General features: G+C 43.5%; 1 protein-coding gene across 2 annotated transcripts in view; it reads left to right on the top strand.

Moving 5' to 3' along the window:
• The first annotated feature begins 874 nt into the window (after positions 1-874).
• ZNRF3 (zinc and ring finger 3) overlaps positions 875-26,633 on the top strand; it is a 75,659-nt gene continuing 49,900 nt past the window's right edge. For both annotated transcript variants that reach the window (XM_032706235.1, XM_032706234.1), the window contains exon 1: positions 875-1,179. In XM_032706235.1, the coding sequence (XP_032562126.1) occupies positions 946-1,179 (234 nt within the window). In that variant the 5' untranslated portion in view covers positions 875-945. The remainder of the gene's footprint in view (positions 1,180-26,633) is intronic.

The following is a 26,633-nucleotide window of genomic DNA, read 5'->3' as shown; positions in this document are numbered from 1 at the left end:
ATCATTGATGGAGGCTCTGTAGACTTGCATTAACAGCCAAGCCAAAGAGCCAGGGTTACCCAGCCTCCCGAAACGCAGTTACAGGGGACTGGGATCAGGGGGCCGATCAGCCAGTCCTGCCCTACACACAGACGAGAAGCCCGCTGGATGCCGGCTGCAAACAGCAGGCACATCCCGCAGCGCAGAGATGCCTCTGAGGAGGATCGGTGCCCGTGGTACATGGGGTGACAGAGCACTGCTCCGGTCGCCGGGGAACGTCCACCCGGGCCGTGACACCGGCGGGTCTGCCCCTCGCAGCCGCCGCGCCCGGGCTCCGTCCCTAACGCACCCGGGCATGGCCGGCAGCCGCAGTAGCGCCGGGAAGCGGCCCGGCCCGGTCCGCTCCGGCCCCCGGCCCGCGGCCCGCGGCTGGGGAGCGCGGGAGCCCCGGCACCGGCGGGCAGAGCCCCGGCGGACGCGGGCCCGGGCGGTCGCCACAGGCCGCCGGGGCCGCCCGGCCCGGCCCGGCCCTGCAGGCCCGGCCGCGTGGGAGGCCGATCCCGGCAGGGCCTTCCCGAGAGCCGCCTGCTGTCGGACCCTTGCGGGCCCGGGCCGGGTCGGACTGGCCGCAGCCGCCGGCACCCCTCGGCTCGGGCGGGCCCGGCGAGGCTGCGGGCCGTGTGTGCACGGCGGGAGGGACAGAGCGGGTCAGCGCGGCGCGGAGGGCGGGGATAACCCCGCGGTGGCCGTCACGTGGAGCAGATGAAAGGGAAGCGGCTTGGCAGGGCGGAGAGGAGCCGGGGCGAGGGACGGGGAGTGCGGGGCGGGCGGCGGCGAGGAGCGGGGCGCAGCGCGGCGGGAGGGCCGCTGCCATGGGGCGCTGACCCGCCCGGGACCCCGGCCCGGGAGCTGGAGCCGCTCGGGAGCGATGCGCGGCGGCGGGGCGCCGCTTCCTCCCGCCGCGCGATGAGGGGCTGCGGGGCCGGCGCGAGGCTGCCCGTGCCGCCGCTGCCGCTGCTGCTGCTCGGGGTGGCGTTGGCCGCGGCGCCGGGCGCGGCGCTGGGCAAGGAGACGGCGTTCGTGGAGGTGGTGCTCTTCGAGTCCAGCCCCAGCGGCGACTACACCACCTACACCACGGGGCTGCAGGGCCGCTTCTCCCGCGCGGGGGCCACGCTGAGCGCCGAGGGCGAGATCGTGCAGGTGAGCGCGGCCGGGGGGCGCCGCCTGCCCCAAGATGGCTCCGCGGGCCCGGCACCTGCGGCACAAAGCGGGGCCGGGCCCGCCGCCCCACGTGCGCCGCGCGGCCCGGGGACGCGGTGACAGATGCGCGCCCGCGCACAAAGGCCCCGCGCCGGCCCCAACTTGCGGGGCCGCCCCGTTTTGACAGCCGGGCGCGCTGCGCGGTCTCTCCGCGGCGGGAGCGGGCGGAGCCGAGGGCCGCCGTCCGCGCGCCTCGGGCTCCGCTCCGCTCGCCCCTCCGCCGGGCGCGATGCCGGCGGGCGGGCGGGGGCGGTGCCGCGCCGGGCGGCCCTTGCCGGTCCCGTCGGTTCGCGGCCGGGGCTGTGAGGGGCTGCCCCGCTCCAGGGGCGGCCGGGACGCGGGGGGCCCGGGCCGAAAGTCCCGCGGCAGCAGTTGGGTGCTGCGCGCTCGGGCTGTGCCGGCCGGTGCCCGCTCCGCGCACCCGGGGCTGCTGCGCTCGGGGCTCCCTCGAAGCCGGGCTCCCATCGCGGGCGTTTCGTACAAAGCTGCGCTTGACTTTCTCACTAGAGAAATAATTTTTGAATGTGACTGAACGCAGCTATTCTTTACTGTGTTTGAAACTCTTGAAGTGCTTATCTAATTCCTTTGTAGTCTCTTGTAATTGTTGACTTTATTTTTTTCCCCCCTTTGGCTAAGTAGAGAAAAATTACTTGAATGGTGTTTTAATAAGTTTGACTGTTAAGCAATTGCCAATAGCAATCCTTATTTCTCTTTAAGAGCTGTGGAATTTGTTTGCTTGAGTTCCATATACGTACACATACATGCATAAATAAATATACACATAAAATTTTTAAAAAGCTAACTGGTGGCAAGTAAGCTCTAGAAACAACTGATAAAGCTCTACAAACACAAATACTTTACTATCAAAATAACCTTTTTTTTTCCTTTTAAAGAATACTGCTTTTGAGTGCTTGATGTTTCAAAATGGTTTCACCTGGGAGGATTCCTTATAAAAGTTCTCTCACAGCCAGAAGAGTTGTGAGGACAAATTGCCAATGTAAGGTGATTACTTTTTTCAGAGAAAAGAGGAATGGATCAATTACTTTATAATTCTGACATTTAAAAAAAAGGTGGTGCTACTATGGACTGAAACAGAGGTGGATGTTTTTTAACCTTTTGGTGCATTTTCAAACAGTGAGACTTAACACTGTCTTTGGGACCAACAAGAGACCCTAAGGGTTCCTTTTGTGTCAGGTGTTAGTGTTAAGAAGAGAATATAGGCTATTTACTGAGGTCATACTTTCCTGGTGACTATAAGTAAAAGTGGAGAAAAAACTTACTGGTTTTTTAAGACTTAGATTTGCACAATCTGGAACAAATGTATTAAACAGACTTTTGCAGGCCTTGTAGTTTGTAACATCAGCTGTCTGCTTCCTCTTCATCATTAGCACCCCAAATAGGAAAGACTGCAGTGAAAGCCAAATGATGTGGCAAATCTTTTACAGTCAATTATTGCTCAAAAATGGATTTGCTTATTCATCTGAACACATGCTACATAACATACCTCATGGACAGGCTATTTTTTTTTTATGAGCCGCGTGTACTGTTCTTTTTTTCAGAGAAGAAAACCTGACAGACATTGTTTCAAAGCAGCTAGACTGAATGCCATCAGTTGTGTTTTGACTGTTGAGGTTCTAGATTGCAGACAGCATCTCTTGTCAGTGTTCTGCTTCCTTTATCTCCTCCTGAAAGTGACTTTTTCAGAGCTAGAATTTATAAGATTTTCACAGCACTGTCTTGCCTCCCTTTTTCAGCAAGGCTGTGTTTTTACAGAAGGCTATGAATCTGTTGTTCTGGATCATCATTTAAAGCTCCCTGTGAGGTTTAGAAAAGGCTCATGAAGCTAATGCCACTCGGAATCTGTTCAGCAGCAGCGAGTTAGTTGTACATCAGTCAGTGAAGCAGGCTCTTCTCTGCCCCAGCCCCTTTGTCAGTGCACACAGCAATTCGAGAATAAGATGCATTTTTCTTTAAAATGAAATATTAGAAATTCTTTAAAATCAGGCACACATTAAAGAATGGATCAAAGGAATTGTGGTTTTGAGACTACACAAAGACTTACTTTTGTTTATGTTAATAGCATCAATTACTCATTGGTCTTGAAAGTCTGAACAAAAAAAACCCAACCATAAGAAACAATGCACTTTCAGCTTTTGATAGGTCATACATCCACTCCTAAACTGGTTATTGGTCAGATTCCTATCCAGTAGTGGTGTGCTATTATATTGCTTCTCATGTTATTGTAAACGAGTCTTAATAGGGTCAAGTGTCTACCAGAATAACTCTTTACAGAGATGAAATGTTCATGTCTTCTTTCATGTGGCCACAGTTTGTATTCAGCAAACTCATGCTTAGGTTGCTGTGTCAGCTGGTCCTTAAACTGCTTGAAGGTCTAACCATCTTGGTGGTATCTGGCGTACTGGAATATTCCCTGTTTCTTGGGGCAGTATAGTGGCCGTTGATATGGCTGAGATTGGAAATTGCAAACATTTGGTTGGAGAGCGATTGTGAAAACCAGACTTAGCTGAAACCTCTAAAAAGATGTTTTGGTTTAAAACAAATTATGACTGGAGAACTCCTTATGGTTGAAACTTCTCGTACCATTCAGGGCCAAAGTTCAGATGTAGTCTTGTCTCAAACTTGTTGCTATATGGCCACAGACTGACAGTGCCAGGACAATAAACATCGCTGATTTTTTTATTAGCAGTGGCTTTATTGCTCAGAGTGAGATTATGTATCTTAATTCTACATGGAACTGGCAAGATTCTGTTCCAGTTGCTTGTTCCACTTGATAACTAAGGTGTGGAGCATCTAATGCTGTGTTTCTTGTAAAGATGTGGATGTGAAGGAGCTGCTCAGGTGAGGTGCTGGGAAAAGAGGATCAAATTTATCGCTTGTTTTAGATTGCATTCAAAACGCTGACATGTCAAAAGCTTTAAATGATGCACATTCATAATTGTCAATTCTGTCTTTTTTTCTACTCCTGTGTCAGTTGTACTGTTGAATACAGTAATGGGTTGATTACTGATGCATACAGTGCATGTATACAATGAGAAGCAGCGTGGAGGAGAGATTTGGGAATGTTATGTGTGTTTTTTCTTGTGAAACAAAAGTTTGGGTTTTGGTTGGTTGGTTTCTGGTTGGAAGCCTCAGCAGAGAAATAATGAACTTTATGTAGCCATTGAACTATGTGTAGATGATCTAATAATCTCCACTTGCATAAATTTTTGTGCTCAAAAATTAACAGTCTGGGGAGAACAAGCATAACTCACTGCTTTAAGCTCCAGGAAGAAAACATAAACGGGACACTTCCCACCTTCTTGCATGACACTTCTTTGTAGGAAACTATTGCCTATCTTTCTCTTGCAGAAGGTGGGGAGGCTTCAAACCGGAGTGCAAGACTGTGTGCCTGTGTGCTCCTTCGTCTCCCTCCCACCCCTTATTTATTTGAATGGCTTTGAACCTTTTCTCAAAATGCAACAGTTGCTAAAGGCTGCAAACTGCACTCTGAAGCATCAACAGAGTTTTTAGCGGTGTTGAAAGGAGTGACTTGAAGTAACTGTGCAGATACATAGATGTCTGGCCCTGATCAGAGGAGGCTGAGTCAAGGGAATGTTTGTGTCCTTTGAGAGTGGAAAACAAAAATGTTTTTGGTGGTTTTTTTAGTTGTTGTTTTGTGATCAGGCAGGTTAAGTTTCTTCTTGCTGGAGCTGGGTGCCTAAAGGCCATTCAGATTGAGGAAATGGAATTATTTGTGGCTTTGAGTCACTGTCTTGTTGGATGTTTGCTTTGCTAGTTATCCTCTTAGAATATGAAGACACCTGTGACTGGCTTTGTGTTAGTTTCCATACCTTAACTGTAGAGTTGTGGCTTGCAGTAATGATCCTGAGGACATCAGGGATAATTTATCTGGGCTTCAGGTTTGCTTTGTTACTGTGTCCTTGAAGTGAAGTATCTTGGAGTTGAGCTGTCACTGGAACGTGGCACTTCTATTCTGACCGAAAACAAAGAGCTAACACCCTGTGGATGCTGAGAATGGGGTGAGGAGAGGGGCTGTCCAGCATTTACTATGTTTCTCTGTTTTGGTACAAAGACAGGAGACCTGGAAAGGATCTGTTGTGCCTTGAATGAGAAGTGGGAGTTTGCTGTAGTTTTGTCCTCCCTAATCTTCAGTCTTTGATGTTATGAACAGATACTCACAACTGGCAAATGTTTTGAGGCAAGTGAGAACAGTAATCTTGAGGATGTCCATCTTCAGTGGGTGAATCTAAGCACTGCCCCTTTGAGCCTTTCCTCTGAACTTCTGTCACACTGAACCACAAGTCCCATCACCATTCTGAAAGCTTGCTGAGAGTTAAGGAGTTTGTGTTGAATAGATAACAAGACTGAACCATGAATGGAAGAAAGTGAATTGCTGCTGTCTTTAAAAAAGTGGGGTTTTTTACCTGTTTTAAATTTTGTAAAAGTAATGATTTAATTTATTTTAATAACAGCAAGTCACTGATGGCTCCTTTTTTGGAACAGCATCAGATGTGTTAAGTAGTCAGAGCAGGGCTTATTTTCTATACTTTGTTGCTTTACTGCTGTGTGCATCAGAAACCTTGTTTAAATTAAACTTCAGTTTTTCTTTTGTTTTCTGGTTATCATTGTACTAAGACTTGACTATCCAGCTGGTAGGAACAAGATGCTTCCATACTACAGCCTTGATATAGGCATGGAACAGCAAAAAATTTTACAAATTGTGGTTGTACATTTTCTGTAACCTCAGTCTTTTAAAGTGTATGTGCAGCCTTTGAAACCTAAACTGGAGTTTTCAATTTGTTCTGGGAGTTGGCAGAGCTCATCAGTCCTCTCTGTTATGGGAGAGAGTTGACAGGTGAAAGAAAGATGAAAAGTGCAGGTTTAGTGCTGTGACAGCAGGCTCCTCTTCTATAGTTTGTGGCACTTAGTGCCATGGTGTAGCAACCGCAGCAGTAGTGGATCAAGGGTTGGACTTGATGATCTCGGTGGTCCCTTCCAACCCAGCTTATTCTGTGATTCTATGATTTGTGTGGTGTGCTGTGCCTGACCTGAGCTGGATCTGTGCTTATTCCTCTGTAATTTCTGACAGAAGGATGAAGACTGCATATGCCCAGCGTGGCTTTTTTTTGGGGCTGGGGTCCCCTACTCCCTCACGGACTGTTGAGTTTTTCCTGCCCTGAAAGGAAGGTGTTTTTCATGGGAGTGCAACAGGTGAGTACAGGTCAGGGTTCTCTTCAAGAGAAGGCCAGGATGATAAAGGAAGTGTAATTTGCATTCGAAATAAGAGATCACTGAGGTAAAGACTTGTATAGTTATTGTACCTGGGCAGCCTTTGTAGAGTGTGCACAAGCAGCTTGCTTGCAGTAGAGGTATTGTCCTGAACTTGATCTCAGAATAGATGAGTCCAGCTGTCTCACAGTTTCATCCCTCCCTCTGTCCTTCTCCTCCTTTTTTTTCAAGTTTCAGTCATGCTTAGCCTGTGATGTGAGGTGGTACCCGGGAGAGTTGAAGACAGACCAGTAAAGTGTTTTGTTTAGGTCGTTTATCCTCTTGTACTGTTCTGTCTTGACACTGAGCTCCAGCCCAATCACAGCATTGCTGGCTTAGTTCACAAGGAGTTGCCTGTCTGCATTGGCTTCTGAACGTGGTATTGTAAATAAGTACCCTTATTTTTTGTTACTTCTTCAACAGTGCAATATTCAAGATGTCTCTTAGAACGGTGGTGAAAGGACTCGATGAACTCCTTCTGTGGTAGCTACCGGCTGTTGTGTGCTGTCTGCTTGCAGCTGTAGTGCTGTGCTTTGAGAATCTTGTGTCTGTGCCATCCTGTTAAGGTTCACTGCAAAAATGTAATGTAAGAGAATTTAAGGGGGGAGTGTCAAAGATAGTGGCAAGAAGGGACATTTGGCAGCTTAAGCCTTCTACAAGAACATCCTTCTCTCTGGTTGGACAGATTTATGTCTTCTTTCATATCTTCTGAAAAGAAGAAACACCTTATGAAAATAGTTAGTAATAACCTTATGATAATAGTTAATTTCCTAACAATAGGAAATTTAAGGGCTAGTAAATAGTACTTACTGAGTTAAAAACTTTGGACTTTCAAGCTGTAAGGTATCACAATACCTTAACTCTCTTATTAAGAGAGAGTTAAGGGCACCTGTGGAAACTGTTTCTAAATGAGTCTAAGGCAGTAATAAATAAAAGTTTCTACATTACTACAGGGGAGAGGTGTGATCCACAGCTAAGGTACCAAATTCGGTGATGAGTTCTTGGTTTTGGAGGAAGCTCCAGTGTCTGTGATGTTTGCACAGAGTTGCAGCAATACCAGAATCCTTCTACCAGAACCTTGCTGGCATGCGAGACTGAGACAGTCCCTTGCAGAGAAGGCGGGAGACACAGTGTAAGAAAATGTGGTAAAAGATATTTAAGTGTGGAGAAATTACAATGGAAATAGCAAAAAAAAAAAAATGCTACTGTGACCCATTTAGAGGAATAAGAATAAAGTAGGTTAAGTACGTAAATAGAAGCGGAAAGCTCAGAGCGCTGGCTCAGTGCTCAGACCAACCAGTGCAATTTCTGCGCTTCCAAGTAAAGATGGGGAATCAAGTGGGGAAAAGTAGTTTGTGGGAGTTCAGGTAACTTTTTTCTGCATAGTCCATATGTTTAGTTAAACTTCCTCACAGATGTTGAAGGTCTGTACTGTTGAAAACCTTGCCTTTGCTGGCAGGATGCTGAGCACTTCCTTTTCCATGTGCTCCTCTTGCTTGTTTGGGAGGTGGAACTAAGAAAAAATCCCAGAGAGAAGTGGCACTCAAAAATTGTTAAACACGGAGCCATTTGGAGAACTTTTCTCATTTATATATATTTATTTATGTTGAGAGTGGATCTGTGTGACTACAGTGGTTTATATATAATTACAGCCTGCTTCCCAGTGTTACCAGCAGTTGTGGCCAGCTATGCCCCATGGGTGGAACTGGCACTCGCTCCCCCTGAGCACCCCACTGGTGCCCTTATGGGACAGGGCAGCTGCTTCTTAAGTGCTTTGCCTAGTGAAGGGCTTCTGAAATGACTCCTGGTGAAGTGTGTAGAGGACATGATTCAGTGTGGCAGATTTGGAGGGAAAGAACTGCAGGCAGCTTTGCTGCAAGCAGATCTTATAGGAAAGTCTTGAGTAGTTGTATAAAACCATTGATTAGCATACATAGTAATTTTCTTCCAGTTTATACCATCTTGTGGTGGAGCGTGTATTTAAAAAGGCTCCCTTTTTTATTACAGTCTTCTAGTCCTTGTTTTGGAATTGCAAAGTGAGGCCCTTCTGAACCAAAATAACTTTCAGAAACAGTTTTTCAAAGTGTGAATGCTTTCAGGAGGCCAGCATCAGACTGGTTAAGGAAAGGTTAGATCTGGAGGCAGTAATCTGCTTTGTGTTCTACCCAGTTGTGTAAGCGGTACATGTATTTGCATTAAGACACTTACTGCTTCGGAAGTGCTCAATTTGGGAGGTGTTAAGTATTAATTTTTACATACTATCTTTTCTTTTGGGCATCTGCACTTCAGTATTCAAATGTGTTCAAACCAGAGTGTGTGCCTGCATATGAAAACAGAATGAATGCCAGTTGAATGCTTGGCCTTATTTCTCGCTTCCTGTCTTGAAGGGAGAGTCCTTCACACTAAAAGAGATTGGCAAAGGAAAAATAAATTGTTTAAAAACAAAGATGTGGTTTGAAATTGTTAGAGCAGCAACAGAAGATTCGTGTTAAAAAAAAAAATTCTATTTTCTTCATTTTTCTTGACTGCTTGACACTTAAACCAGACGTGACCAGGGAAATGGGCTCTTGTGGATACCCAGTGGAGACTGCCAAAAATTACACTTTCCTGCACTTATCCCATTGGTGAAGCTATGCTTCTGTTAGTTTTGAGTACTAGTGCTCAGGAAAATAGGGCTCTGGTGGCTTAGGGTGTCTCTTCACAGTGGCAGATTTCTTTCATTCATTTTTTTAAATTTCCTTTTCATGCTGCTTAGAGACTTTTGTTGTTGCACTTGGCTTTAAGATGAAAAGCCAGTTTACAAAGGTTGATTAGGTGCCTGTTATGTTCCAGACACAAGTACAACCTTAAATATGTGGTGTAATATATGCAGACTCTCTAGGCTTCCCAGACCCATGTTACTCTCTGCATTAATGTGAGGATTTTAGTTGTTTTCTAAAGCTGATGACCAGCTTAAGCTTTCTGTTGGTTTTTCTTGAGCTTAAGCTGCTTTATTGTTTTGCATCATTTTCAGTAGTAAAGCAAATGGAAGAATCAGTGAGGAGATGACTGGCCTGACAAGAACTAAGGGGCATATTTTAGAGTTTGCAGTCATGGTTTGAGTACAACTGTTAATTAGCTGTACAGGCACGCATGTTGCAAGTACATGCCTCCTACTGTGAATTTACTGCATGTGCTTGGTAAGCAACTTTCAAATACTTCTGATTGTAGTGTTTGAAAAATTGCATTTAATTCAGGAAAGACCCTAGTTCGTGCCAAGATCTGTTTTCCTACTTTGAGCTTGTGATGCTTGCCTGCTTTAAAAAAATACACACAATAAAAAGTGTAGTAAGCACGGCTGGACAAAATCCTTCTCCTCTACTTCTCTCTTTATCCATTCCACTCTGCCCTTCCTCCCCCAGGCAGAGGAGGCTTGAACCAAACTTTCTGTTGAGTTCACCTTTGGAACTGCAAGTTTCCAGCTTTAACCTGTCTGCTTTGATGACAGATTAAGAAAAGTACGTTTGAAGGACTGACTTGGAATTGCAAAAGGTGTTCTCTTTGGGTTTTTTTACACTGATGGGTCTGTTCCACAGCATGTTCATGGAGAAGAACCTCTTTTAAAGGCTATGCAGGTTTTTTTTCTTAATTTTATTTTATTTTCCTCACAGAGACTGCTCTTGAAGATTTATAGCCTTCTTATTTGGGCCTGGCTAAATGATGGTATTCCCAATTGAGCCTTGATTGGTTTTACCTTAATAACAACAGCAACAACAATAATATTTGTATCTCATGGATAAAACATTATATATATATATATACAGTGTGCCAGTTGTGCACACCAGTGCTGTCTGTTCTTGCTACACTGAGGTTTTACCCATCCTTGCTATCCTTGGAGATAAGGATAGAGGTCAGGATACACAGCGTAGCAGTTGCTGCCCTTTTCTTGGGTGCACTGGGTTTTCTCCTAAGGCAGTCTCTAAAGGGTGTGTCTGATATAACAGGGAAAGGTATTCCTTCCCATCACAGTCATATTGTATTTTACTAGGGTCTGTCATACTTTCTCATACCTGTTTTGTATTTATTTAGAAGCCTTTCAGAGCAGATCTTGCCTGCTGTGAGGATAAAGGGGAGATGAACACTTTATGGTCTGGATGCCAAGCTGGCAGATGTCCTGATGATGTGTAGCAGGGCTGGGAGCAAGAAATGAACCCTTGAAACAGCACCAGGAGATGCTGCTGAGTTCAGTATTTAATAGGAGCCAAGGGCTGGAGACCTCTTTTTGCTCAGAGGCAAGGTATCCCCATTCTGCTAGCTGGCAGCGTTTTGCCTGTTTAAAAGATGTTATCTTTTGAATCCCAAAACTGTGTCTGAAGAAAAGACATTGTGGACTAGTTAATGCAAAAGAACTCCCAAGGCATGATTGATCTTACTTTCAGTTTTCCTCTATTTTACTTGAGAAAGCAGCTACTATTTCCCCCCCCCCTCTCTTTGTGACTGTCTGAGATAATATGTTTTGGTTTGGATGCTAGAAATGGACAGGGGTTTCCTATAGTGAAATAATAAGGTTGTAGTTGCAGATTGGGATAAATTTCTCAACCATTTCTCAACCAAAAAATGTATTTTATTTACATTCAGTTGCCACTGGAGCTGAATATCCTCAAATAATAGAAGTCAAATGAAGTGATCTGATTTCCTGTTGTCCACCATTCTTGTTATCTTCAGGCAACTGTGGGAAGATGAAGATGATCTGAAATCTTTCTGGACAGCTTTAGTATTAAACACAGCTCCCTGATGTGGAATAGCCAACCAAATGTCCACACACATATGTGTGAGGTAGGCAGTGTGATTGAAGTTATTCTGAGGTGAAACCAACAAAATCTCTATTTTCAAAGACCACATAAATGTTTGTTTCAGGGGCTTGGATAGGAACATTCCTGGAGCCCAGAAACATGACAGCCTTGGAAGTTGTATAGGAAGAAGCTACTGTCCTTGTCAGTGAAAGGGCTGAAGTGTCCTGAAAGAGTTAAGCTCTAATTAACTCTCTTGTAAGGTATTTAATATCCTTATTAAACTCAACTGCTGGTTCACTTTTTTTCCCCCCTTCTTGTGTTGAATAAAATTTCTTGAAGAGCCGAGCCTCTGCTTCTCAGATCAGAGGCTCACATGTTGAAGCTGGCAGTGCTAGAGGCTAGTTCCTATCTGTGTGACAGCATTTTTAATTTAACAGGACCGGCTTTGATGTTCTCGAATATTTATAGGCAGCTTCAGATCACTCCAGTATGTATTCTTTTTAACTGGAGCAGAAGTTCCTCCTCACACAACGAAATTTTTTTTTCTCTGTTTATTCTTGGGTCCCTTTTGCATTTGTAGTCATGGGAGTGATTTTATGTTACAGATATATTGCTTAAATACTTACTTACTTGTGGGAGGAACCACTTGATTTCCTTTCTAGTTTCTGCAGCTTGGGGTAGTCCAGTTACTGTGTCTCAGCTCCTTGTTTGAGCCTCGCTACAGACACTTACATTGCAGAAGAGACAGATGCAGTAAACTAGAATTTGAGCAAAACCCAGTTACAGTGAGACCTTCTCCACTGTATGTGGAAGCTCAGGTAGGCCTGCAGTGGGTCAGACCTGGCGCCTCCTCAGGAATCACAGAAGTGTCTCTCAGACACCCTAAAGAAGGAGCAGGTCATGGTTTGTGGTTTAAAGAGGAACTGGAAACTTGAGGTTTGACTCTCAGTGGGAGCTGATCAGAAATTCTGGAAAAAGTTTTAGATGGAAATTGCCACTTGGATGGTTTGACTTGCATGACACTTTGACCAAACTCAGGCAAGAGTCTTAAAAAAGATACCTCATGGGTCAGCTGTCAGTCAAGCTTTTAACCCATCTCAGACTTCTTTGCCTCAGTGGCTTCCCTGCCCCACCAGCCCCCAGGCAGTGGACTGCTCAGAGCTGGCACTGTATGTTCTTTCAAAAACAGAGATGTGGAGGTTTTGCCACTTTAAATACCACTAGGTTTGGTGTCTTGGATCAAATCGTTGAGATTTGAACCTTTACCTTGATTGTGGCACAGGAGGCAGCGTATGTCATATGAAAGTGTTCCCTCAGACAAGCTTTTGTTGTGGACTTCTCTTTTCCTCCTTTTTCTGCCATGTTTCCCTTCTGCTTTATCCTGTCAGCCCTGTGTTGTGGATCTCATGTGGGCTCCCTTATCACTGCTGTTCTGGCCCAGAGAAACCTTGCCGTGGCCAACTGGGACAGGAAAGCAATGGCATTTTTTCCTGGAACTTTTCTGTGTGGATGCTGATAGTTTGGGCATAGATTCCTGTATCCTGCTCTGCTGTGCTTAGTTTTTATTGTGAAATTCTGTATGCTTCGTGTTACATGAAGGTCTCCTGACTAGACTTGGAATGCCATTATTGAAGGGGCAGATTTTTCGTGTATTATTTTGAATGGTTTCACTTTGTAAAAAATTTTGTCTTTCAGTGATGATAATTTGTTTTAATGCACGGCCCACAGAGAAAAATGTTTGTGGGTTAAGACATTTCTGCTATAGATGCACTTCTCTGTTGGTACAGCCTTTTCTAGTTCAACAAGTGAAATCACTGCCTACGTAGCAAAATACCATTGGAAAACAACCACAGGAGGAAAGTGGTTGCTTGTCTACTCGATCTAAGTAGTTTGCTCAAAGAGTAAGACTTCTCTTGCTATAGAAATTCAGCAGGGAAACAGAGGCCTGTAACTTAACTACTAATGTAGCAGTAAGAGTTTCTAAATTATGCCGGTAAAATAAATGTGGCTGCTGGAGTGCCATTTCAGTGCCCGTGTCTAGGATGGGTGGATGTGATGGTGACTTCATTTTTCTTTAGTTCCTTCTTCCAAACTGTTGTTGACAAAGGCAGTTTTCCTTCTCCCTGCATAGCCTGAAATATCCTTGTGAGACAGGAAAGTTTATGAAGTGTGGAAGTACTCAATGCTTCTGTCTCTGGGAAGGATTTTTTTGTTTGGTTTTGGTAGAGCTTTTCCTCCGTGAGTGTTTAGGTCTTTTCAGGCTTTACTGTTTGTGTAGAATGTACATCTTACTTTGAGTTTGGATTCAGTAACTTCTGGAAACATCCTGAGATGCAGCAAAAGCACTTACTAAGCTTAAAGAACCAGCTCTAGGAGTGAACAGTGAGTAGTACTAAGATTGAGCTCCAACAGGAAAGTCATCACAGTCTGAAGTTTAACCCGTGTTCAGGGGGTCAACACCTATTTCTGGTTCTGCCTAGGATTTAGAAATACTCAGGCCAACACTGATGTCCATATGTTATGGCTCCGTGAGGACCCAAAACTAGAATGCTTTGAGATGTTGTAGGTCAGGACTGGTAGTAGAGATAGTAGTATTCTCAAACACTTTTATGTAGGCTGTGCAAACATGATGCTGTGTTCAGTTTTGAGCCCTTCACCCCAAGAAAGTCATTCAGATGCTGGGATGTGTCCAGAGAAGGGAACAGAGCTGGGGAAGGGTCTGGAGCACAGATCTGATGAGGAGCATCCAAGGGAGCTGAGGGGGGCTCAGGCTGGAGGAAAGGAGGCTCAGGGAGAACCTTCTTGCTCTCTACAGCTGCCTGACAGGAGAATGGAGCCAGGTGGGTACCAATCTCTTCTCCCAAGTGACAGGATGAGAGGAAATGGCCTCAAGTTGTGCCAGAGGAGGTTTAGATTAGATATTAGCAAAAATATTTTCACACAAAGGGTTGTAAAGTATTGGAAGAGACTACCCAGGGCTGTGGTGAAGTCACTGTCCCTGGAAGTGTTCAAAAAATGTGTGGATGTGGCCCTCGAGGACATGGGTTAGTGGTGACCATGGCAGTGCTGGGTTTAGCAGTTGGACTTGATTATCTTAATAATTCTGTGATTCCCTTTCATTGTGCTTTTGCCTTAGGAGGAGGTAACAGACAGTAGCATTCATCTAGTTTGGTGTTACTGCAAAGAGAACTTCTGCAAATCGAATTCTTTTCCATCCCTAAGTTGCAGTTGGTGTCTTTGAATTTAAGTTGCTGAAGCTGGGAAAGTATTTGCTTCCTGTGTAAGCGATACAACATATACTGTGGTTGATAAGGATATTGCTGTGAATAACCTCGTAGATAAAGATCTTTGTCAGACGTGATTGTGCTGCTTAGGAAGCTGAACTATATATTTTTCTAGTTGTACTATCCGAGTGCTGCTGAATCTTGAAATCTTTTCTTTATAAACATATTCCAAATAAAATGGGCACTGCAGTCTTTAGAACAGAATACACAAACTGATGCAGTCTGTTCTGGAGATTAATGCCAAACATATTCTTAAGGCAGCAGAATTCTGACTTAGGTTAGGACCAGTTCAGTTAGGAATACTGAGAAAAATAGTAGGAGTCCTGAGTAGCTGTCAAAGGAAGATTTTGGGGAAGGGAACTCAATTTTTTTTTATAGCATTCTTGCCAGAAAGAATGCTTGGAACAACAAACAAGATGCTCAAAGAACAGAGAAAAGTTGAACAAGTCTTAGGAGAAAACCATCCTAAAGCAGTCACTGGGTATAATAAAGTGTAGACACTGCCCAGCTGGAGAATATGATCTAACTCTTTTTCTGCCTTCAGAGGCATGGTGGTTATGGCTACCCTGCTTTAAGGAATGGTTCATGAACTGTATGATAGAGGAATTTAATCTTTGTATCAGTATGATAATGCAGCATATCCATGCCCAACTGCAGGGCTTCATTTCTCAGCACAGAATAGCATTTCTTAGTCTGAAAGAGGATCTGCAAGTGAATTCACAGATTTTTGCTGTTCGTGTTATATGGAATTAACATCAGAAACTCTGCCTGTGGAAGGAGGAGTTGGTTTTATTTATCTTTTCAAACTGAGACAGCTGCTAGAAGAATATAATTTTTTTTTCTTTAAAAAAAGCTATTTTGAATTAAAGTAACTTACATTCACATTAAAAATACATCTATTTTTCAGAGTAATTGCAACATTTTCAGTGCTTCTCCTTCAGTTTACTTTTTAAAAATATAGAATGTCTTTGTAAGTGTGTAATAATTAAAGCAATTAAGTATGTGCTGTTGGACTGGGACTTTATGGGTACCTGTGTTTTTTGTTTTGATTTGGTTTTTTTACTGTCCACTTAGAAATCTGTCAATGAAACGTCCTTGCAGATGCTGAGGGATGACTGCTAACAGTGAATTAAGTGAATTATTGGAAGCATGAACAAAATGGGTTAGAACAAAACATATGCTCTGCTTTGCAACAGGTGAGCGTACGCTGCCTATCTGACATGCTAGAAAGGATTGCTTTGAAATGCATGTTTTAGGAAAATATTTAATATGTCTTCTGATGTTGGCCTGTTCCTGTCTCTCATTAGCTGGTAGGGAATTGCATCTCTGATGTTAAGACTCCAGGATCATGTTTCTATTACTGAGGCAGGTAGTGGGTGAATAAACTTCATTCACGGTGTTTAAAACTTGGCAGGTAATCCTGGCAGAGCAGCGGTTCTCCCCTGCTGTCCTACAGGTTGCTTTTCCAAGCCCACCTTCCTGCTCTCTGGGGTGGATGTGGAGGAGCTGGGGAGCAGCTTTCCCAAAGGGCCCCGTTTCTGGTGACAGCCTGAGCTGTGCTGTTTCTGCTTTTGGCAGCGTGGCCACAGGAGCCCTGGGGGACCAGCAGTGAGTGATGTTAAATGGGGATGGGTGAGCAAGGGAGAAAAAAAATCCAGGTTTGACCTGCGATTTCTTTCCTGGTGCCTTTTTTTTTTTGCCTTTGAATTCTCACTTTCTGATTCCTTCTAGTTCCTGTGTGAATTCTCAGTGCATTACCATGGACACACACTGCTGTCTGTGAAACTTCAAGGTGAAACTGATTTTTAAGTTAGAAAAGTAATAAAAGTTCACGATCCTAACATTTCGACCTCACACTTCTGTAGTAAATAAGACAGGAAAAAATAATAACTTCTGACTAATTCAGAGTTAATCTTCGTGTAGCTGAATTTCTCTTCCCATTTGTTTTAAAGTGTAGAGAGGGAAGTTTTGGTTAGTTTTGAAATGTTATTCTTTTAGTCCTATGCAGTTGGAGTATCTGATAAAAGCTAATTGCCTTTGTTATATCTAGGCACAGATGTGCAGTAAAAGAAACTTAAATTAAGAAAAGAGATAATTTCTTATATGTGATGTTCCTCAAGTGTTATTTTTTAATATAATGTCTTATCTCTGGTCCCTTGACATGGACCAGGTCTCAAAGGACACAGAAGGGAAATGGCAAGCTGTTGCAGAATCTTGGCATTCCCAACCCAGCCCTGCAGGGCCTGTTAAAATAATCACTCGTGCCTGAGTCATGGTTATCCTTCAGGATGATTTTATAGGTGGCACTATTTCTGTCATGTTCTGATATTTCATGCTGAAATTACTTACAGATGGGTTGCAGGCAGAGAAACTAGGGTTGGTATTTATCTCAAGAGACCTTACCTTTCTTGATTAAAGCTAATTAGTAGTGCTTTGGAAATCAGTTCTGTGCCCTTCATAGGGTCAAAATTAGGGATTTGACAGAACTAAAGTGCAAATACAACAGATCTCAAAGTTGGCTGTTCGGACACATGTCTCAAAGTTACAACAGGATTTACTTTTTTTGCTCTAGTATTGCACAATATTAAACCATATCATGCATAAATAGTTGTGCTAGTGTGTTAATATACTATTTTTGTAGTCCATATCATAGAACCCTGTGCTGAAACTTTGTCAATCTTATTTTATTGTCAATTTTGTACTATGAAGTTTGCCAGCCATCTTTTCACAGCCTATTTTCCCAAAGCCAAATCACGTTTCTGAAGTTGTTGTGTGAGATTTTAAGCTGCTGCATTGATTGAAGACGTTTCTAGACTGAAAATGAGAAAGGCAGAGCTTCACTTTCCATCAATTAAATATTAGAACAATCTTTTAACTTTCAAAATATGACTTAATGGCTCTTTTGACCTTGACACATCCCCTTGCATCAGTCACTGATACAAAACTGTTAATCTGTATTGCCTGTTCCCTTCCCCCCCATAATAATTACTCTGCTTAGAAAGACTACCTGTATAAACTTAATACTCTTTCCAGGTAATGGTGATCTCCTGTTATCAAATATTCTGGATTCTGTCCTGTATGCCAGTTCAGCACTGGTAAGGCTTGGGCAAGACAATCCATCTTCAGCACTGTGTTGGACATTCAGCCACAGGCACTGTGGCATGACGTCCAAACTCCCTGTGACTTACTTCCCTTGTAGCTGTCAGTCCCAGCACCAAAGGCTGGCAAACAGCCACAGCTGTCTTTTCACGGTACAGCTCAACTGAGCTCTCTCTGGTTTATCTGTGTGGGAAACCTGCTGTAGTGATTTGCCTAAAGCTGTTCCCATAGTCTTTGGAAGAAAGAAGTGAAATTTTGGGTCTTCTGTCTGTAGAGTTTGTGCTGACTCTTCGGACTCAGCCAGTGAGTGAGTGGTGCAGCTGTTGCAAATATTAGTCAGTAGTAGTGAAGTAATCCACCCCTTGGAACATTGAATGTTTTGAGTGGGGATTCACAAACCTGAGAAATGTAGAACTGACTTATCTTTCTATATTCTGGTGTGAGTTACTTACCCATTTTTTTTTTAGAAGTTCACTGAAGGAATATTTAGGCAGCCATGTGATTTGGATATGTTAGGGATGCTTTTTAACCAGTGTCAGGTTTGCACAGAATTGTTTGACAGGTAACTTTTCCACTTGCATTCAAATAAGAAGTTCTTATAGGAAGAAACTTCTCTAATTTTTCAACCCAGGCAGACTGTCTGTCCATCTTGTGTACTGAGGTAGGTCTTGTAGAAAACTATCATAATGAAATTAACATCTTTATTACATTAAATGCTCACAAGAGAGTCAGAATTGTACAGGTTCTCTTCAGTTCTGACTGTTTTTAACTTTGAAACTATGGGGTTTTTCCCTTACAGAAAATCCATTTTGGTATGGATCTAGCAATTGTCCTGTCATGAAGTCTTTTGCATCTCTGTAGATTGTGTGCTAAACCTATGGACAACTAAAAGGGGGGGAAAAAAAACAAACAAAACCCCCCCTTTTTACTATTGATCTGATTCCTGAATAACCTTCTTAAGAGTGCTTAGTTAATCTGATTGTGAATTACTGAGTTTGAGCATTGTCTGTGCTCAGCATTCTGCTTGGGAAGCAAGAGAGATGGGCATGTTGATCACAATTAGTGCTCCCCAGCAAATATCTCTGCTTGTAGCTCTGGAGTTTAAGAAGCAGAGTGATAACCCACAGAAAAGGGAGTCTAAAGACATGCTCTGAAGTCCTAAGACACAAATACCCCCACAGAGAACAGTGCCAGAACGTCAGTCTCCCTACAGCAATTGTGTGAACCAGCTGCTGAAATGTTACTGGAGACTAACTCCATATGGAGAGAGATTGGAAGAGGCAGCTCATGGACTGGATGTTGAAGATGCTTATAGTTTTAGGAGAAGAATTCCAGACCGTGCTGTGCCTCTGTTCAGCAAAATCAGGTCTGGGGCAAAAGTACTCGGTTATACTTGGTTGCTTTGCACACCCAAAGTGTGGACGTTTAATATGCAGACACCCTTGGTGTTTTATTGCTTGTGTTTTCCACAACCTCTGTTGTTTAATAACCAAGCAAAAATATCCAAGCTTGGATACAGTAAATCTCAATGGTTTTTGCAGATTCTGTAATTGAAATACTTGAGTGTATATGCTGATGTCAGACAAAATGAAGTGGCTTCTTTGAGATCAAAGTTAACCTAAAGATGAGTGCCTTTCCCTGGATCTCTGCGTGTTAGTGGAAGGCTGGTTGTGTTTGTATACAATTGTGAACCATCTGGGCCTGAAACAAAATTAGGACCCAAGGGAACAGGAGCAGTGGTGGGCAGTGGTCCACTTGTGTGCTCCAAGTGGTGGGGAAATAACTGCTGAGCGTGGAAACTCAAACTTCATGAGGAACCCTGGAACAAAAATCATTAAATTGGTCCTACTTTTAATGGAAGAAGAGTATCATTTAATGTCTTCCTCTACCTTTACTGTTGTCTCTCAGCATAAAGACAGGCTATTTTCACATTTTCTGCAAAGATTTATTTGAAGTTTCATTTGTAAGGAAGCCTGTCCTCCAGCTTGTGACTACTGTGAAAATGGGTGGGAGGCCAAGGGAAGCAGTTATTTTACTGGAGTTTGCAGTAAAATGCTGGATTTGTGGGATCCCTTGGTCCAACTTGAGAAGGTATTTAGGTATTGATAGCTGACTCTATAATATTGAAGAGAAATGGTGTCTTCTAGCTGTTTAAACAAAATTGAGATGTGTTATGGAAAGTATCTGTGTGCTATTAGGAAAAAATTCCTTATTTTGAGGGTAGTGAGGCACAGGCACAGGTTGCCCAGGGAAGCTGTGGCTGCTCCATCCCTGGAAGTGTTCAAGGCCAGGTTGGATGGGGTTTGGAGCAACCTGGGAGAGTGGAAGGTGTCCCTACCCATGGCAGGAGGTGGGAATTAGGTGATCTTGAAGATCTCTTCCTTAAAGCCAAACCATTCTATGATTATATGGCCCTCATAAATTTGTTTTAGAAGTTCTAGTTTCTCTGATCTCTCTCTCCCCTCCAAGAGGGAGGGGTAAATGGGAAGTTGACTGTTGGCATTCGCTTTTCAGTTAAGTCATGAACACAACAAATTTAATTTTTAGGCTCCCAGTGAATCTCTTTTTCTTTACACAGACATCCCCTGCTGAGGGCATAGCATATTGGGTACTTAAGAGTTAAATCATCTTGCTTTGAAAGCAGCTGGGCAGTTTACACTCCTTGCTGGGCTGTACAAAAATACTTTTCCTTTGAAGTACCGGGAGGAGCGGCTGAGGGTAAAACCTGGAATGGGGTTGTAGCTGGCAATTTGTAGTGGGCTTAGCTTGGAGCAGGCAGCTGCCTGCAAACTGCAGTGTGAGATGGCAGTGAAGGTCAGGGTTTCTTTCACTCTTGCCATCACTGCCTCAGCGTGAAGGCTTTCTTTTTGAAATTCTTCAAATGCTGTTTAGTTCTCAGAAAATTTTTGGATTGGGACAGATTACAAGAAATACAGATTAAAAACATCCCTTCCCATAAAGGCATGCTAAATTCAGGGGGCCTGTTGGAAGTTCCTTGGCTGCTTCTGACGTGATCTGGTGGTGAAGTGCACGCTGCTGCCATCTGGGATGAGAAAGACTCACCTCTGCTAAGTGGTGGGAAGGAGGTTGAACCCTTCTGAACAAAGTTCTGGAAAGAGCTTTCAGAAGTGTGCTAGAACCTGTGAAATCTCAGACCTGGTGCCATACCTTAGCCAAGTTGAGTCTCAGTGCAGCAATACAATGGCTGGCAGGAGAATGGCAGTACTGGTGCTTGCCCAGGATGGCTGAAACCAAACTGGAAGATGTGATGTCTGCAGGAGAAGCCCCTGGGTTAGTGCTGGGCGTGTCCTCTGCCCTGTGCATGGAGCATCCTCCATCCCTGAGGCTGGCACAGCTTGGGATGGCCTCTGGAGAGCAAATCCTCCCACAGGCACAGCCTGCTGCAGGCTGGGCTCTGGTGCACGTGCTGCCTCCTGTCACTGTCAGCAGTGGAACTGAATTTACTCCCTGGTTTTCTAGGGTAATACTTTGCCTCTTGAATTAATAATTTCTTGACAATATTTGTACTTGGTTTTTGGGAGTTTTTTGCTGTTGTTGCCATTATATGAAACTGAGGAAAAGAAATTTCCTTTTAGCAATGCCACTAATGGGACAATCAAAAGCAATTTACCCACCAGCTAATGACAGGTAACATTAAAATACCTGGTTGAATCTGTTGAATAGATGATGATGATGATAGGGCTGTATGTCATATCTCCAAATTTCAAGTTAAATTTATCTTAACTGCTCTTAATAATTGTGCCCTTTCATCTTTACTCATTTAAGGATCTAACACTTGGCTGTTGGTTGGTTCTCCAGGTTTCTTTCCCTGCTGCTCTGCCACTCAATCTTTCTTTCTACCTTTTTTTTTTTCCAAATACAAAAAATGTCAAGAATTAAGTTGCTAAAATAGGTAGAATTTTCCTCTAGGGTTTCTGCTGTTGTACGAGTTATGTAGAGGGTTCTGTCCTTGAAATAATTGGTTATTAATACCTGAAGTACCTTGCTTTCCCATTTAACAATTCAAGTTTCAGTGAAAATGTCCAGTCACACAGGCTGAAAAATCTCAGAAAAGATCATCTGCTTCCATCCCAGAGCTGTTGCTGAAATTCTTCACTTATAATCTACACCTAATACATTAATTTTCTAGAAAGTGAGGGTTAGTGCTATGGCAGAAGTGAATGTAAAAGGCCCAGAACAGGATTTGTGGGATATCGTATTTTGGTTTTTTTACTTTTTCAAGAAGCTACCAGCTGTGTTGCAAAGGGCAGTTGCCTGGCTCCTTGTGTGTTGGCTGTGCAGGTCTTTTTGAGTGGCTCTGCACGTGCAGGAGCTAAAGAAAACCTCTGGTCTGTTGCCACGTTGATGCACTTCGTTTTGGTGGTGAGGATGTCCCACTTTCGTGTTACAAGAGACATAAACTGATGGGCCCCTGTATTATTATTGAACATCCTTAACAAAACAGAGCCTAGAGAAACAAGAATGCAGAACTCTTGAGTGCCCAGGTTGTGTGCCTGGCAGCTGAAAGACCAACCCTAAGTTGTCAGGCTCATCTGCTTTTTAACGGGAGGGCACATGCAGCCTGTCCCAGGAGGGCACATGCAGTCTCCAACAGGAGGGCACATGCAGCCTGTCCCAGGAGGGCACATGCAGCCTGTCCCAGGAGGGCACATGCAGCCTGCCCACATGTTGTTACAGTGGCGTGTGTGCAGGGACTGTGTGTTTTTGTGTGTCTGCTGCTCCGGGGTCACGGGGCGCACATGCCAGTTCAGTGTGTTCACAAAGCTGCTCTTGGACAGGAATGGGTGCTGCTGCCTTTTCCAAAACTGTGCAGGCAAAGCAGATATTATCAGGGCTGGCCCTGGGGCATAAAATAGAAAGATCAAAGGACGTGGCAGCAGCACACAGAGGCTCTTCAAAGCCTGAGTAAGGGAGGATTGATAGAGAAAAGGAGAATGCTCTTGCTGATGTAATCACAGCCTGTGAGACAGGTTGGTTTTTTTTTTTTCCTTTTTCTTAATTTAAACAAAGGCACAAAGACAGTCCTTGTTTGTTTAGAGAGGTGAAGCGTGTGCCACAGAGATAGAGCAGGGATACCTGAATATATAGAAGGCTTTCATGAATAGTGTGGAGCTCAAGCATTTTGAAGTGACTAAAAAGTTGCAATTTTTCATATTTTACTTTGCTCAACTTCTGCATGTGGTATTCTCTCACTTGTAGTGTCCATGTGGGATAAAGTAGGAAAATGGCAAATGCCTTCCCTATTAAAATGGAAACTATTTTGTTTTCTCTCGATAATGCCAGTTAAAAATTCCTGGGATTTGTATGAAAGAAGTTGAGCACAGGCAAGGTGAAGTTTGAGGGGAAGTCATAAACTGGATCTGTTGTCAAGAAGCTCAGGCTTGTTCAGGCACAAGCTGTGAGGAAAGAAGCAGTTTTCTCCTCCTTTGTCTGTGTGGAAAGAGGGAAGGAGAGGTGTGACTTTTCTGGAACAGATGTGCAGGGATGGAAGGAGTTTCCAATCTTCTTTTTTACAAACCTTACTTCTCTTTATATGCTGCAGCTGCAGAAGTATGTTTCTGAACCTTCATTTTTATTATTAAGGTAAGGGGCAGAAAATAGGTTTTCAAAGGGAACCTTGTGAAATTGTGAGACAGAGCATGGTAGTGCCACTTTTCCACCCAAAGGTGTATCTCTTTGGTGTATGGCAAATGACCTGAGCTAGCACAGTCCGTTATCCAAAAAAATACATGACCTTTGTGGGCATGACTCAAAGCCTGAATGAATAAGTATTACCAGAGAAGCAATGCATACCAATTAATGTAGCTGCATTGATCTCGTATATGTTTGGAGTTCAAGCAGGACAAGCTCTTCAGCTTAGATGGTGAGCAAAGTGTGCAGGCATTTGCTCTTGGTATAGACTGGAGGTCCAAGGGAGGGAGAACTGAGAGGAAGAGCCCATCCCTCCATAAGTCTCTGGGAAGCTGTTAACTCCCAAACTGAAAACCAACTTCCCTATTTTGCATTGTTTCACTTACTGATTGCTTTAGAAGAAAGATCCAATGGGATTATCTCTGTCCCAAAATGTGTTCCACAATGCCAGAAATCACAGTGGTTATTCTGCTGGCAAAATCTACAAATTTACTTCCCCCCCCAGCCATGAGACCATTTGCAGTGCAGTTCAGATTGGTACACAAAATTGTGGTGCTCTGAAGTCTGAACATCTATCGTGAGGGAAAGGTGACTGCCTCTATTGTTAACTTTAATACTTCATTCTGGGGTCAAAGCTACATTTTTAGTCTGCTGAATGAGTTTATTACCTTAGTAAGAGGTCCCTACTCAGAAAGAGATTCATCCTCTTTATTGTGGAGTTGTGTTGTCTCCTGTGGAAATGTCTCAATTTTGCTGGTCAGCATCAAAACCTTTTCTCTTCACCCCCCTGAATCTCTCTTCTGCCATGCTGCTTCTGCAGATGTGTCTGATTTGATACTTGACACTAGTAGAAAGAGCTTCAATACACTTAAAATACTCTGATTTTGGTTTTTACTTGCCAAACCTTCAGGCACCAGGAAATTTGCACATCTTACAGAGCTCTGAGATGGGCTCTGACATGTATTTTTGTTAGTGCTGCAGGCGTTTTCCCCTCATGATACAGAGAGGCTGGAGAAAAATTCTGGGATGGGAAACCTAGCAATCACCATGGCTTTCTGCTTTAAAATATATCCTTTTTGGAAATCCCACCTAGATATGTGAAGTATAGACTGTTCCAGTCTGTTGTAGTAGACAGCAGTTAATAAAGCAGAGGTTTCTCTACCTACAGAATAGGAAAAATTGGTGGGTTCTGCCATCAGTGTGGTATCCCCATGCTTCGCTTCCAGTGAGCAACAGAAAGAAAAAAAGAGTTTTAACTGATTTCCTCTATGCTCTGCTGAGTTTTTGCAGCCACTGCTGCCAGTGGTGTCTGTGGCCTTTTGATTCATGCAACCAAGTGAATTAACAGAACTACCATGCCAAGTTAACCAAGAAGTTCCTCTGCTCCTGTGACTCTCTCTGGCAGAAGCCAATAGCAGATAGTTGTGAAGGAATGCAAGCACATGGTGAGAATTCTGCAGTACATCCTTCCAGGCTCTACCAGCTTGTGGCTGAGGTCTTCCTCTAAGCATCAACTACAACACAGGAGCCCTTGTTGGCTCTTTCTTTCACATTTTTTCTAGTCTGTTACTTCACATGTAACTTTCTTGTCTACATTTGAGAGAGCAGGGAAGATCTGTTCTGGTTTTGAGGGTTGTTGCACACTGTGACATTGTACTTATCCTTATGTTTGAATAGCAGTGGAGTCTGTTGGTGTGTGTAGTCCAGGAGGTGCAGAACAGCAGTTTCATTGGCATGTCTGACACTTACCTACCTAAATTGCTCACTGACAGGATTGGAGGGAAGACAACTGAATCCTCAGAATTTTTCTCATTCTCTTACTGTCCAGTGTAAATTCTGTAGTTTTTTTGAGCTGCAGGGGAAAAAACGTTGCCAGGAAGTAATTGTTCTTTCTGTCTCTTCCTAATTCTGTGCAGCAGCTGCCTCATCTTTAGCTGCTATTAATGTTCAGAGCTCTCTGAACAAAGGAGTGTCAGGCTGATGTAACTTTTTCCTCTGTCAGACATTCCCTCTGAAGCCATCTTTTGTCTCTATGGCTGTAGCCATTCATATACTGATGAATGAACAGGAAGCTGATGATAGTGAGCAGATGAGTCTGATCATGAACAGGTTTTACTCAGACTCCAGCTTGAGCAAGTATAGATAGGAACAGAGCTGTACCACTGTCAACTACAGTGTCTGATTTGTTAATTCAGGTTTTCTTTTGTTTAAGAAACTGGAAAAGATTATTAATCCGAGAGAAAATGTGCTAACTTTTTTTCCGGAACAACAGTATTACAGATACAAGTCCAAGAATTCTGTCTGTCACCTCGTCATGCAAAGAGAAGTCTACTTGGATGGCAGCACTTTTATTTTTATTTTTGGGATTGTGATTTTTGTCATGTTTGATTAGAGGTGATGGTCTCTTATTTGTTGTCCTGTTTGTGGCAAACCAGGTTCAAACCTAAAGGTTCTGGGGAAGATGAGCACCTTGGGTAACAGTGATTGGTGGAGAGAGAGGGAGGATTTCTTCCCCTCAGCTCTTCCTCCACACAGGTTTTAAAGCAGCTACTGTAGGCTGATGACAAAAAGTGTTCTTAAAGCCTAACATGAGCAGCAGTAGATATGGCCTTTTTCTTCTGAACTGAGAGGGGATAGCAAGAGGAGCTTATCAGCTGAAGTACCAGCAAACATGTATCCTAAGTAGTTTATGAAGATAGCTACTGAAAGGTGATATGATCTTGCATAGAAAACTTTAGTTAATCTGGGTGAATGTATTAAATCAGCCAATATATTACTAAAATAACATATTACTATGATGATTTGAAGCACACTGGGGGAAAAAAAAAGATGCTATCTTTTGATATTAGGTACTAGAAGTAAGCAAAATATAATAGAGGATTTTTGAGCCAGATTGTCTGTCTGAAGACTGATGGTAAATACTTTGGTGTACTGATAGCTACCTGACAGAGGCTGTTCACTGTTTGACAGTCACCAAAGCATCCTAACCACGACTTTTCGAACACAGATGTTTTTCTCATGTGACATTTGGTGCTTGTAATATATATTAGCCTTCTGTAGACATATAACCTGTGCTCTAAATGCCTGATGGAATGAAGGGACTCTTAACGTGTAGTTTTTAAAAAATGAGCACCAATAGTTATTTAAATATTACAGGCAAAATTAGCAGTTCCCTAGCAGTGGAGGACAAAGATGTTCTTATGAGTGTGGTTGTTCTTTTCACAATGCCTAGCCTTTTCTGTTTATTGTTGTGATTGGGCACAGATTCCATTGACTTTGTTTTTATTTTTGCATCTGT

Source organism: Chiroxiphia lanceolata, chromosome 18, assembly GCF_009829145.1.
Source record: "Chiroxiphia lanceolata isolate bChiLan1 chromosome 18, bChiLan1.pri, whole genome shotgun sequence".
Classification (NCBI taxonomy): domain Eukaryota; kingdom Metazoa; phylum Chordata; class Aves; order Passeriformes; family Pipridae; genus Chiroxiphia; species Chiroxiphia lanceolata.
The sequence above is the reverse complement of the archived record's forward strand: the minus strand, read 5'-3'. Positions and strand labels throughout refer to the sequence as shown.